The sequence below is a fragment of the Opisthocomus hoazin genome, chromosome 5 (assembly GCF_030867145.1).
Source record: "Opisthocomus hoazin isolate bOpiHoa1 chromosome 5, bOpiHoa1.hap1, whole genome shotgun sequence".
Lineage (NCBI taxonomy): Eukaryota > Metazoa > Chordata > Aves > Opisthocomiformes > Opisthocomidae > Opisthocomus > Opisthocomus hoazin.
Genome location: NC_134418.1, coordinates 57194134 through 57207760, shown reverse-complemented (window position 1 = coordinate 57207760; position 13627 = coordinate 57194134). Strand labels below are relative to the sequence as shown.

At 41.5% G+C, this 13627-nt stretch overlaps 1 protein-coding gene across 3 annotated transcripts in view; it reads left to right on the top strand.

Annotated features, from left to right (window-relative positions):
* Positions 1–13627, top strand: part of NPNT (nephronectin) — a 54204-nt gene that overhangs the window by 23938 nt on the left and 16639 nt on the right. For 2 of the 3 annotated variants that reach the window (XM_075421389.1, XM_075421388.1), the window contains 5 exons: positions 1906–2025; positions 2850–2969; positions 8460–8594; positions 9873–9995; positions 11375–11860. In XM_075421389.1, the coding sequence (XP_075277504.1) occupies positions 1906–2025; positions 2850–2969; positions 8460–8594; positions 9873–9995; positions 11375–11860 (984 nt within the window). The remainder of the gene's footprint in view (positions 1–1905; positions 2026–2849; positions 2970–8459; positions 8595–9872; positions 9996–11374; positions 11861–13627) is intronic. The other variant, XM_075421390.1, reaches the window with a different exon arrangement.

Genomic DNA, 13627 nt, shown 5'->3' with positions numbered 1-13627 from the left:
AAGGGATGCTCTTCCTGCAACACATGATCTGCAGGAAGACTGCAGAGATGGGCATCACTCCTTGTTTGTCAGGCACAGGTCCAGCCCTTGTTTTGGCAACTTTTCCTCACTGAAGCCCTGCCTACATCACCTGATTTTCCTTGCTGCTGTGGGAGCAAATGTTTCCCTTCAGGCTGCCTAGAAACATCTTGTTCAGCCTTCTGCAGGAAAAGAGGGAAAATTATGTCCCTTACCACTACCCTCTCGCAGCAGAGGGGAATGGGAAGTATGCTTATCCCTAAACCTGCTGCTCTTCCTGAGGCCTTGGAAAATGAAGTAAACAAGGTCATAGAATCATAGGATGGTTTGGGTAGAAAGGAACCTTTGAAGACCATCTAGTTCCAACCCCCTGCCATGGGCGGGGACACCTTCCACTAGACCAGGCTGCTCAAAGCCTCATCCAACCTGGCCTTGAACACTTCCTCGGAGGCGGCATCCACTGCTTCTCTGGGCAAACTGTTCCAGGGCCTCACAACCCTTGTAGTGAAGAATTTCTTTTTTATATCTAATTTAAATCTGTCCTCTTTTAGCTTAAAGCTATTACCCCTTGTCCTATCATATCCAGCAACTAGGGGAAGGGTTGTGGGGAGGGGCAAATACCTGTCTGCATGATGCTCGCTCTCCCTTGACCCCATGAAGATGAAAACAAAGTAGGACAGAAGACAACAGATTAGTGATAACACATAAAGACTATTAAGAATTACTGACTTCATTCTAACCAGAGGTATATCTGTCTTTCTGTTTTAATGTCTTAACTCTAAGCCTTCACATCTAGTCCGTAGAAAGCATGTGTCTCCTTCTCAGCTAGCATTTTATAAAGTGGCCACTGTGTTTGTGTCTACCACACGGCAGAAGCCCCAAGGCTTACCTTTCTGCTACATGAATTAGGGAGTGATTTTTGATGAGAATGTGCTAATAGTGGAGATGGCTTTTTGAAAAGTTCCTGGAAATAACAGTGACTCTCTTACTGTAACAGACCTCCAGACACCATTGTGCAATATTAGAGATGGGGGTCAGTTACTCGGTTGTTTACGTACTTGCTGACTGGATTTCTGAATAGCTTTATTGTTTTCACCTTTATTGTAATCTTTACTCGTCGGCACGCAAATAAATAAGTAACAAATTATTCTGGTTTACCCAGATAAAGCTGACACATGTTCTTGGCATAGAATTCTGATGAAAATACTCAATCTTTACTTCTTGTTAGAAGGCTTGTCTACTAATATGAAAAATGTAGGCTCAACATTTCCAATTTAAGTCATGGATTTTGTATTAAATTGTAAATCTGAAATAGCAGCCTCCATGGATAGTCCTTGACAAATACCACTGATGTCAGATACTTCTGTTTCAGTATTTTCTAGATGCTAAAGAATACATTTTGTCTGTGAGATTGTTTAAAGTAGGCTAGCATCAGCTTTCCTTCCTTCCTCTGTGACTAATTTTGAAGCACGGAATCGCTATCAGAATCACTGACAGTGATTGCAGCAGTGACCTTTGGTTTCTCCCTCCTCCTCCTCCAGAGTTCTGGCTGGTCCTGGACACGGCATCAACGTGAATAGTGGCAAGATGTGGGCAGCCTGAGCTTGTGCATTCCGTAATGAAACTTCTGTTGGCACTTAATCTAATGCTAATACTGTCATTTCTGAAAGCGTATCTGTGAAACAGAAGAAAATATGCCGCTGGGCAGGAGGGGTGAACAGTGCTTCAGGCAGGATGTTCTGGACACTTGCTATCAGCTGGACGGTGTATGAAAAGCTAACTGCCATATTTTTCCTTCTTTCTCCAAAAACTTGAACTAGTATTTTTTTCACACATACTTTGTATGTTTTCTTTTCCCACCCCCTTCCCTTGTACCATTCATTTCAGATCTAAATGAGTGTGGACTAAAGCCACGGCCGTGCAAACACCGGTGTATGAATACCTACGGCAGCTACAAGTGCTACTGTCTGAATGGCTACATGCTTATGCCAGATGGAACGTGCTCGAGTACGGCAAGGCTTGTTGCTTGCTATTTTCAACCTCCTCAAGCTCCCTGCTTGAGTTTCCCTGGGAAACTTTTATGAAATGAAGATAAGTCCCAAAGTAAAAGATTAATCTTGCTGGAAATTAGGCAGTTGCGCAGGATGAGCTGCTTTTTACTAATGAAATTAGGCTGAACAGAACAAGAGCAAATATTTTGATTTTATTAGTTTTATTACAGGTTTCCCCAGAAGTATTCTTCAGTGCTGTAAATCACTGTTAATTGGCCTTCAAAGACAAGTGCTTGCAGTTTTCATTGCAGCAAGACACCTGCAGTTCTGCTGTATAATGTCCTTATGAACGTAAAAGCATTAAAGCTGCAGATGTTAGTTGTTTGGCTGGTATAAAATTGTGCTGTCATGTCTCTAGAGATCAGGTTCATACTTGCTCCCAGAAAGTGGATATTTTGAGCGTATGGCTAAGAGAGAAGGGGAGAGAAATTATCCTTAATTAAAGATGCTCCTATTTTAAACTGGCAGTGCTGTCCAGGAGGGTTTATAGTACGTAGTGGGCTTTATATTCCTCATGGGGGCTGCGTTCCGTGACACAACGTGCTATAATTGGGGTGGTTTTCTTTTTTTTTTTTTTCCTTAGAGATGCAGTTTGTGGAAAGAAAAGATTTACTGCATGTGCATTTGCTCTCTAAAGTCTGAATGGATACCTGTCAAATTCAACAAGCATTTTTCCGCTTCTCTCATAATTATACGACATCTTCATTCTTCAAAGTTTTTAGTATTTTTCTGGTACTGATCAGAGAGCTTATCTAACTACGTTCAATTATTTTTCCCCAGATGCCCTTTCTTGCTCGATGGCAAACTGTCAGTATGGCTGTGATGTACTGAAAGGGGAAGTACGCTGCCGCTGCCCTTCTCCAGGACTGCAGCTAGGGCCAGATGGCAGGACTTGCATAGGTAGGTGGTCAAATGTAGCTTTAATTCATTTTCTCCAAAATGTTTTATTCTTTAGACTGAACGCAGTTCAAGAGAGTTTGTCAGATGTATACAGAATGCATCATGCATGCAGTTCAAAGATGTCACTAATGAGGATTGGGATAGGCACGTTGCTCGGGTGCTCTCGAGTGGTCTGCGTCAGAGATCGTCAGTGGTTTCCTCCAGTCCTGCAAGTTTGATTGACTGCTTAAAACTCACACGGGCTGCTTGGTGTCCAGTCCCTCAGCCCATACCACTCCTGTTACTGGGTCATTTTAAACTATTGCTAACAGAGACTCCAAAGTACCTGCCTGCATAAAAAAAGGAATGGGGAGGTTGGCTCTGCCTCATACCCAGCAAGATGTTGCCTAGGCTCAGGGAGTAGAGGGGTGATTTGTGGAAATCATTGAAATTATACTGGGACAAGGTGAAGGCCCGTGCACACTCCCAGTGTTAATGGGATTGAAGCTACTGTATGTCTTCCATACTGTGAAAACTCCAGGTTAAAATAGATTCAGGAATTTGGACCGCATAGAAGTGAAATACTTTGTTCCCATGTTTGTGAATGTGGAAAAAGTGCTTATGGTTAATCAGACTGTATTGTGCTATGCTCTGCTATGGTCTGAAGAACAGAGTGATGTGTGATTTCATTAGTCATTAGCTATACATCCTGAGTGGATATGATGCTCCTGTGATTTTATTATTTATATTCTATACAGTGCTGCAGTTCCATAACCAGTAACAATACTTGTACTGAAAGAATGTAAGAGAATGTGGATGCCCTAATTATCCATTTGGGTATCATAGCTGTCTACAGGGGAGGTGGTTCTCCAGGGGGCTGACCCATGCTGACCGAGAATTTGTTGGCAGAGCAAGGGACAGATTCTAGATCTTCTGATGTGAGGAGCAGGCACAGGTCTAAGTGGGAGGCTTTCTGAAGTTCATGATTGGCACATCTGTGTATGCAAAAGAATGGAAAGAACAGGAGAGAAAATTCCACCATTGTAACATGCTGAAGGGATTGAATTGTGATTAATCATGCTGTGGACTTTATGGCAGACAGAGATCTTTGAAGAGACCTATGCTGTGCCATAGTGAGCTGAGTGATTTTAAGTACAAATTCAGGGAAGTTATACCAAGTACAGAAGTTTGCTAGAAAAACACTTGCAGGGTTATCCTAGTGTGCATTTGTCTGTTCAGGCAAACGTCATACTTTGAAATAAACAAAGTGCACTTTTAATGCCAAAGACTAGCGCTCAAACCAGTTACATGAAGCTCTTTCAGTTCTTCAGTATAGTTTTCATAAAACCACTTTTTTTCCCCAGAAGGGTAAAGAACTGTGCACTCCACATTTCAGTTGGATGTGCATCATTCAGATTGATCCAGTAACCTATTTTAAAAATTTTCCACAAAAATTTCAGAGCAGCCTTGTACTATGCAATACAGAGAAAGTAGTCACAGCAAGGGATGTCTATTCTTCATGGGTCATAAAAAGATCTACTCCCCTTTTTTGGTAAGAAGGGATTGTTGCATGCACCCTTTTTGTGTTATCTATCAAGTTTGAGTTGTAGTAAATACCTTCAAGAACTGAAGCTATTTGGGACCAGGACTGTGCCTTTTCCTCACATGTGTACGAGCCCATCACTCTTGGGGAGGTTGTCAGCTCCAGCGAGGGTCTGGATATTGCTGCGGTACAAGCAGAGGTGTAGATGATGGTAAGAAAATTGAAGTGTGCATTGGCTGCAGCTCACAAAATCCTCATTTGAGGAGTGTTTTAAAGACAGCTGGGAATGTAATACTTATTTTTAGCACAGGTGAAAATTCCTCTAGGCATTATTCTATTCTTAGTTTCAGCCATGCTGATCATTCTTTTGTTAAAATGTTCCTTGCAGACAATCAAACAATTCGGCTATGAAGGTAAATCATATAAACTAAACAACAATGAATTGAAAAAGAATTCAGCAAAGTATTCAGTAAAAATATGGATTAATTGACTAATTAATTGATTAATGATTCTTGAATCAATAAATCAATCAGTGTTGCCAGCTTTTTGAATTGGGATTTTCGTTTAATGAAATTAGCAATATACGCATTTCAGCTTCAGAAGGTCTGAAATTATTTGAAGACTGAAATTAATTATTTGTGCTGTAAAATAAATTCTTTCTAGTTGTTTTGGTTGTGTATAGAAACTTGAAAATATGGCTTTGTAAACTTAAAAATCATGCTGTTTTTAATTAAATCTGTCTCATAGTTGTTTAGAGGTTGAGTTGCACTCTGGTCATACCTCAGGAGAGAAGCAAGGCTTTGTGATTCTGCTTCTCTGTTGAACACTGACCCTCACTCGCTTTAGGTGTTGTCTGTGTTGCTGCTGTTGGAGCAGCTCCCTGGCACTAAGTCTGGGCATGCACCTCCATGGCAGACCAGGCTGAGATCGGAATACAAATCACGCCTTCATGTCCTGGTTCTCATAGGAAGCAGGTATGAGCCACAGCGTGTTGCAGCAGGCAAAGGGAAACTGCCTTATGCCGTTTGTGCCCAGGTGGGAACTGGCATGGGTCCGTGGACTTGAAAGAAGCCACAGTCACTTCTCACTATTTGAGAACTTCAAGACAAAAGCCACAGTCACTTCTCTCTCTTTGAGAACTTCAGGAAACTAAACGCAAGCACTTGCATACCATCTTCTAGCTAATGATCAAAAAGCGGATTTCCCACCAGTAACGAGCATCCACCCACTTCTCGTATTAAATGCAAGCGGTAGACTATTACATTTTCCATTATTTTTGTGTCAGTTTTCAACAGTGTGTTGATTAGCAGTTTGGTCCTGTACCTTTAGTATGTATAACTGCCTAGAAAATGAGACAATACTACTATAGTGCTCGCATTGTTTAACATACTTCTTGCCTTATGGGAATTGCAAAAACATGAGTACGTACAGAGGGAAAGGCAGGACAAGCTACATCAGGTTTTAAAGAACATAATCAATGCCATGATGAGGTATAGTCAGTGGCTAATCTTTTTCTTACTGAATTGCTTTTTGAAGTTGTGGTTTAAAGATTAAAAAACCCCAAACCAATGAAGAACCTCAACTAACAGTAATCAAGAATCTGAAATTTGCAGCCTTGAAATAATATTGTAATAAAGGGTAGAAAATTGTGGCTTGTAAATTAAATGATGGTAAGGAACACAGTAGAAGATGTAAAACTGTGCATAACATATTCAAAGCCTGAAACATTAATGAAAGATTCAAATGAAGAGGCAGATTTATAGGGAGATTCAGGCATGTGGAGAAGTGCCCAGTATTGGCTTTGTTTTCTTTCTCATTCAGGCCTTTACCATAGCATTGCAGAAGTGCTCCCGACTGAGAGGAAAGGAGAGATGCTATGTCAGAGCAGTCTGATGGGCCAGGAGTGTGGGAGCTCAGGGGCTGAATCCCATCTGTCCTCAGTAATTCTTCAGGCAGAGTGGGACAGTGCCAGCAGGAGCTACTGGGAGAGCCCATCTAGCCAGTAATTCATGGCTTTAGGTCACTTCTTTTGGCTGTGGGAAACACAGCTTGGAGAATTTGGAACTACATCTCCCCTGCCTCAGGTAGCTGCCCTGACTAACCAGCAGTTCTGCAGTAACATTTTTTCTGTGCAGTGCAAGAGACTCAGGCTTCTCCCTGGCTTGTTCAGGCCTCTTTCACAAACAGCAGGGCATCAATCACTCGGCTTTGTTTTGCACTCTTGACACCTGCAGCTGAAGTGCTCCTTTTGGGAAAAGAATTGCACGGAGAGCAAAATCTTGCTTTCCCATAGATCAAGAGCCTGATAGAACTGCAGAGCAAAGGCTTGAACTGTGCCCTGTAGATAACCAACAAACATCAGGAGCGGCGTACGTCAGAGGCAGCCGTGCATGGCAGGTCTCTGCCTCGGTGAAGAATTGGGGTGCAAGCACTCATCAGGCTTCAGCTCGGTTTCCAAGAGCTACAAAGTGGGTGGTAGTACAAGCAGCTTTTGTGTATCGGCCTGACCTCAGCTGAGAGTTTTCCAGACAGTGAAAGCATTGCTGGCTGAGCATTAGCCGCTCATGGGGCCTCTGCCTGGCTGGTTAGTCAGCATGAAGAGCAGCAGCTTCTGGGAGATGAGGAGCATCAGACATTGACTGAGCTTCACCCATGGCTTCCCAGTCCTCTGTCCTTGCCTGGATGTCACTTGCTGAAGCACTGCTTCAGGTCCTACTGGGTGTTCTTGGCAGGGCAAATGGGAGCCATATACAGAACCATAGAATGCTTTGGGTCGGAAGGGACCTTTAAAGGCCATCTAGTCCAACCCCTCTGCAGTGGGCAGGGACGTCTTCAACTAGACCAGGTTGCTCAGAGCCCCGTCCAACCTGAACTTGAATGTTTCCAGGGATGGAGCATCTACCACTTCTCTGGGCAACCTGTTCCAGTGTTCCACCACCCTCATCATAAAAAATGTCTGTCTTATATCTCGTCTAAATCTACCCTCTTTTAGTTTAAAACCATTGCATCTTGTCCTGTCACAACAGGCCCTGCTTAAAAGTATCTCAGCACCTCAGAGATATTTTAAGGTCACTTAGGTAAGCAACCTCTGTGTGAAGGAGGGGTGAGCTACAGCGCAGGCACTGCAGGGTAAGCGCTTGCAAAGGGCTGGTACTCAAAAAACATTTAACCTGTGGTAACTAACTGGTGGGAGACCCAGAAATACTGCACCCCTGGCATTAGCTTGAACTCTCTTTGTTTAGAACAAGTCCTGAACAGACGAAGATTTCCTTATAGGCTCAGTGTGCCATGGATTAGGGACACCTGAGATTTTAAAAAACCAAGACACTGTGTACTGCAGGGCGATGTCCCTTGAATATGTATGCATGACCTGTGCTACGGGAACGTTATTTCAGGCATGTTTCGGTAAAAGAATGACTGGGGTGGTTTTTGCCTGTAAGTCTAGGTGCTGTCTTTATAACCAGGCAGGGCTTAGTGGGAGAAAAGCAAGGTATACAAATAACATGAAATAGAAATAGCTTTTCTTCAGACAGATGCGATCACAGTTTTAAGGGTGAGTGCTCAGAGACCTTGAAGAAGCTGTGGTGCGTTCTGTGGTGGATTAGAGAATGTCTCCTCTCTGAGGGGAAGGGTACCAGGATGCCAAGAGCACAGAGCAAGCAATCCAAATTCAGTAGTGATGCTCATTATGCCAGTGCATCTCTTGTCACTCACAGCATTTGTAAAGGCTTCTGGTGCAGGAGGCATAATAATTTGGGCATGTGACCAAGACCTGAACTGAGATGGCACAGCCAGAAGAAGTGCTCAAGTGTTACTGCTGGCTGACCAGCTTGTAGCCAAAAGGACTTTATAAAAAAATACATTAGCTGTTCTTTGTTTTTTTTATTACGTGAGACTAGTTTATTTTTGATAGTATAGATTGTGTTTTAACTGCTGTTGAGATTAATACACTTCCTTTGTTTCCACAGATATTGATGAATGTGCTACTGGGAGAGTTATCTGTCCACGATTTAGGCACTGCATCAATACTTTTGGAAGCTACATTTGCAGGTGTCATAAAGGCTTCGATCTAATGTACATCGGAGGCAAATACCAATGTTATGGTAATAACAACTTATTTCTTGTGTGCATGTAATAGAGTTGCATATTCTGAACTGAAATACTAGATGACCCACAGAGGTCCCTTCCAACCCCTAGTATTCTGTGATTCTGTGATTCTGTTTACAGAGGAATGTTTACTTATTATGGCTGAAATGTTGGAGCAGGTTGTTTTATGTTGCACTGCATCTGTATTTTAGGAAAGACTGGATTATAGAAATAGACTGTGAAAAAGAAAGCATATATTTGACCTCCATTCTTGTAAATGGTTCTTCTATGGAAGCTAGTGGGAGAGCAGAGCTGATGACCCCAGGAATTCCTTTCCAAAGCCTTTGTCCCCACAGGTTTTACTGTGCATGGGCAGTTGTAGGTTTGGAGCAGTGTATGAGCTTAAGCTATGTCTGAGCTGTAACACAGGTGTGCTCTGTAGCATGTCCCAAGATCCAAGATAAGAAAATGTGGCTAGAGCACACCCCAGCTCCTTCCAACCCAGGCTGCCCAACATTCCTTCCCCTGAAGACAGGTAGGGAAAAGGCAGGGCTTGGGAAATACCCTGCCTTTGTCTGGACATGAGACTCAAATGCAGCTGGTGTGTGCCCTTCAACAAAGATGTTCCCGGGTCCCAGTGTCTTAGGTTCCCAGAGCCTCAACTGGTTATGATCCTTTCACTGAAAAAAGGATCATGTGGAGATAATGAGACATTGCTTTATGTTTGTTTAAGTATATTTATTGGAGAGAAATCTCTATGCAGAGCACTGGAATTTGGTGACTTTTGCTCGCATGACTAACAACAAACATGGAAATGCCATAGGAGAGGTTTCAAGTGGTTTCTACTTCATGTAGAAACATCTATACAGATGTATAATAGAGGAGTCATTTTATGAAAAAGCAGTTTAATACCTGTGTGATTAAGAACATGCATATTCCTACACTCAGTTTTTCTTTTCTTATCGTGTCACCTTTAAGAAGTGGTTATTAAAATTGTGATCTTCATGATCTCAACTGCAGTCTACCCATAGCACATCACTGAAGCTGATGCTAAGGTACAAGCTGAGCCATGCCTGAGTTGCACAATAGTCCCTTTTGCCCTGACGTTTGTATCACCACATTGATTTGTCACTATCTGTCTTCCTTTTCCTGCTGGCAATTCAGTTTTATTAAATTTTTCAAAATTAATAATATTTTCCTAATGACCATACTACTGTTCATGTCTTTGCAGGGGTAAGCGGAAATTCAAGTTTCTGTGATGCAAATGATTTTTTTTATGTAACCTTCTGTTGCAGATATAGATGAATGTTCCCTTGGCCACCATCAGTGTGGTAGCTTTTCACGATGTTACAATACACCAGGATCCTACAAATGCAAGTGTAAAGAAGGGTACAGAGACAATGGAACAAACTGCATACGTACGTAATGCTCCTTTTAAAAGAATTCTGAAAGTAAATGTGTCCCATGTTGTAAATTTTGAGATACAGCACTATCAGGCTCAGTTTCTCTTAACTATTTTTAATAAGTTCAAAAGGGTCCAGGGAATGTGGTCAGAGTTTTTTGAGTCTTAGCATGCCTTGGTGAAAATACCTTTCCCTGAGACATTTTCATAATTAGAAAGAAATTCACCTCTCCCTATTCACAGCTTCATTCTAGAGATTGCTTCATGATGGCAACAACTGAGTAAGCAGGATGGGTCTGGTCAAACAGCACATATTACTCATACCCTGTTATTATGTACACTCTGCAACTGGCCCATTTCAGCAGCTCACCCCATCCACTCCCCATTGCGCCCTGGATGAGAGCGGAGCTGAGCAGGAGGATTTGTCTGGAAGAAGTCTCTGTTGGAGAATTCCTTTTCTCTCTTGGGAGAAGCAGCCACCCCCCTTGGTACAGAATAGGCTGTTGGAGCTCCCTGATATTTGACATCCCTCAGGACTGTGCAGCTCTGTGACATCTGCTGAACATTTCTGAGGACCGTGTGTTCATATGTGGGTTCTGGTCTTTGGTGCCTCACTGGTCTGGTAATGAGATCTGGCTAAGGTGATCTTTCACAACCTCAGTGCTTGCAATAATATGTGGACACACTTCACATGTGTTGCTGGGCATAGTCCTAAGGTGCATTTTATATTTTAATATACCATAATGTAAAAACCACAGGATATTCAAAAGAATAGTAATAAACAGGTGGCCAGAGAGAAAGCCTTTTTACCTGCTATCATCAAACAATGAATTGTTTAACAAACAGTAGTTTTTAATTTTAACTGTGTGTTATACTTGAAACATTTGAACATGAATATGTGACTAGGGTTCTTATTGGGTCTTTTAAGATCTCCAGTGAGATATAAAAGGCTTATTAACAAATAGAAAATTATAAATATTAAACCAAATGTTCTTGCATTTCATGTCTGCAGAAACTCCTGTTGTGAAAGCAAGTTAAAATTTGTCCTTTCTTTATGAAATACTGGGGGAGATGGTATTGTCTGGGCTTTTTTACTAATAGTGCTTTTGGGTGAGTTTTACCACCTCTGAAAGAGAGTTGATGCTTGGCGGAGATGGAAGTATCTTGGCCTTCAGTCATTCTAAATCATCTCTCAGTTGCTGTAATGAGAAGTACTATCTAAAGGGATGTGCTAATTCAGCAGTGCTGATGCTAAAGTATGTTTCTAATTAGTGGACACATTCAGAAGAAATGATTTTAGTGAAGACTCTCCGTGTCATAATGAAATACATCATTAAGTTTCTGGAGCAAGAAATTCAGATGTCGATTTTGGTCCCATTTTGATTTTCTCTGCAGTTATTCCTAATGTTATGATTGAACCACCTGGTCCATATCATATATTCAAGGGCAACAGCACGCTCCCTAAGGGAGGCAGTGGTATAACCAATAGGATTCCTGATGTTGGAGGCACAAGACAACCCCTCAGACCACCATATATACCTGGTGTTGTTACAGAAAGGCCCGTGAGCAGGCCAACGACTCGACCTACACCCAGGCCAACAACTCGACCTACACCCGGGCCAACGACTCGACTGACGCCAAAGCCAACCACTAGGTACGTGCTGGTGACAACAAGGCCAGTAACAAAGCCGGTGACGAGGCCTCCACTTCCAACACCACATCAACCTACAACGCTAAGACCTACGCTACCACCACAAAGAACTCCTCTGATAACAACTGAAGAGCCTTCGCATGTTCCCGTTGAAACTACATCTTCCCAAGGAATTACGGATGACAACAGGATCCAGATAGATCCTCAGAAACCCCGAGGGGATGTGTTCAGTAAGTAATTTTCCATATTTCATTTATCAGAATTGTAGATGCAGTGCAGTGTAGAAAGCGTGCACTGTACTGTTTGGGTTTTTTGGAACACTTTATCAGTGAGAACAAAGACATGAAACTGAAACTGTTCATAGGGTAAAGCTGCACAAATAATTGATTTTATGACCTAACAAAAATGTGGGGAGGAAGTGCTGGATCAATTCAACCAAAAATTTAAGTTTTTCTTCTTGAAATTACGTGTGCATATATCGTCCTGTATAACTGCTTACCCTAATAAAGTGTTCAGAGAAAAGTTTTGGGGAATGAAAGACATTTTATTGGAAAACATTGAAATGCAACATAACTCATAAATATTTAATGGATTCAAATTTAGGGAGTTGAGAGTCACTCTTAGACAGCATATTTCCTTAGCTTGAAGAATGGTAAGAACTGGAACCATGTCTGATCATCTAGAGACTCTGTTATGCACCTTATTGTATGAATTCAAATAGTCTTGGATGTTTATGACTAAGCAATGGCAAAAATGCATAAAAATAACACAGAATAACTTTATGGACTGCATCTATGAAAATGGATACATGAAAAGCTGAAGATAGTGAAGATTCTCATAACATGAACACGTGTCATTTTAAGAGCTGCTCTGAAAGCTACAGCACCATTTCTATGCCAGCTTTAGTGCATACCAGAGAAGACATTAGTGGCACATGCAGACTTACACGTAGCTGCCAAGAAATACTCAACACCCGATTTCATCTTTAGTTCTGCTGCTGATTTTAGAGATGGGGAGGGTGTGCTGGATCAGCCCTTCTGCTTCAGCTTGTCGTACAATAAAGCTGCTGAAGCAGTGTAGTAGGAGAAGTTTGCTGTCTCAGAGCAGGTGTACAAGCAACATGGGAGTTTTTTTTCCGGTTGCTTTGGTATCTGTGTGGTAACTTCTTGGGCTGTGTTCTGTTAGGTCATTGCACAGTGAAATATTCTGTTCCTTGTAAAAAACAGTTTGTTTTGGCTGTTGACATTTTATCTGTTGTAGACAGTTTGATAAATTTAAAACAGACAAAAGCTGACTTAGAATTTGAGAAGATAAATCCTGGTACTACTGAGAAGTGTGTGCTTTGGGCTTTTTCAAGGTTATTTTTTAAACTATAAGCAGTTAAAAATATAAAAACCTTTTTATGTAAAATTCATGTAAAAACATTTTTATGTGAAATTCCAAAAAGAAATATAGTAAAGACTCCCTTAACTTAATATAATGGAAACCAATAGTTAAAAATACAGGGTTCTGTGGAAATTATTCTAGCATTGCGCTTCCCAGATGTCTCGTGTTGTAAGTGTTCTCTGGAATTCTAAAGCAGAGGGATAATTTTCAGCTATTTTCATGAAGTCATAACAATCCTCTGTATAAAGCTTATTATTTACAGTTTGTCTTTCTGTATTGTATATAAAGTAAAAGCATTTCAAGTTTGTTTTCTGGCTGTAAGCTTACATGACAAAGACAGGAAAAAAGTATCTTTTCAAAGTGTTTATCAACTATTTATTTAGGTCAGCTGCCACCCTTTGAGATTTGTGATATGCATACGTAGCTTCGCAGGCTTCAGTGCACAATACAGCAGGATTTCAACAGGTCAAGCAGCTGCAACTATTCTGGCCTCAGTAGGTAATACAAGGACAGATGGCTTCTCACATTGAGTCAATAGATATGTGTCTTTAATCCCATATTGTTTCTTCTGTCCCTTACTAAGGATATACTTGATGTACGTATGTGTGTGA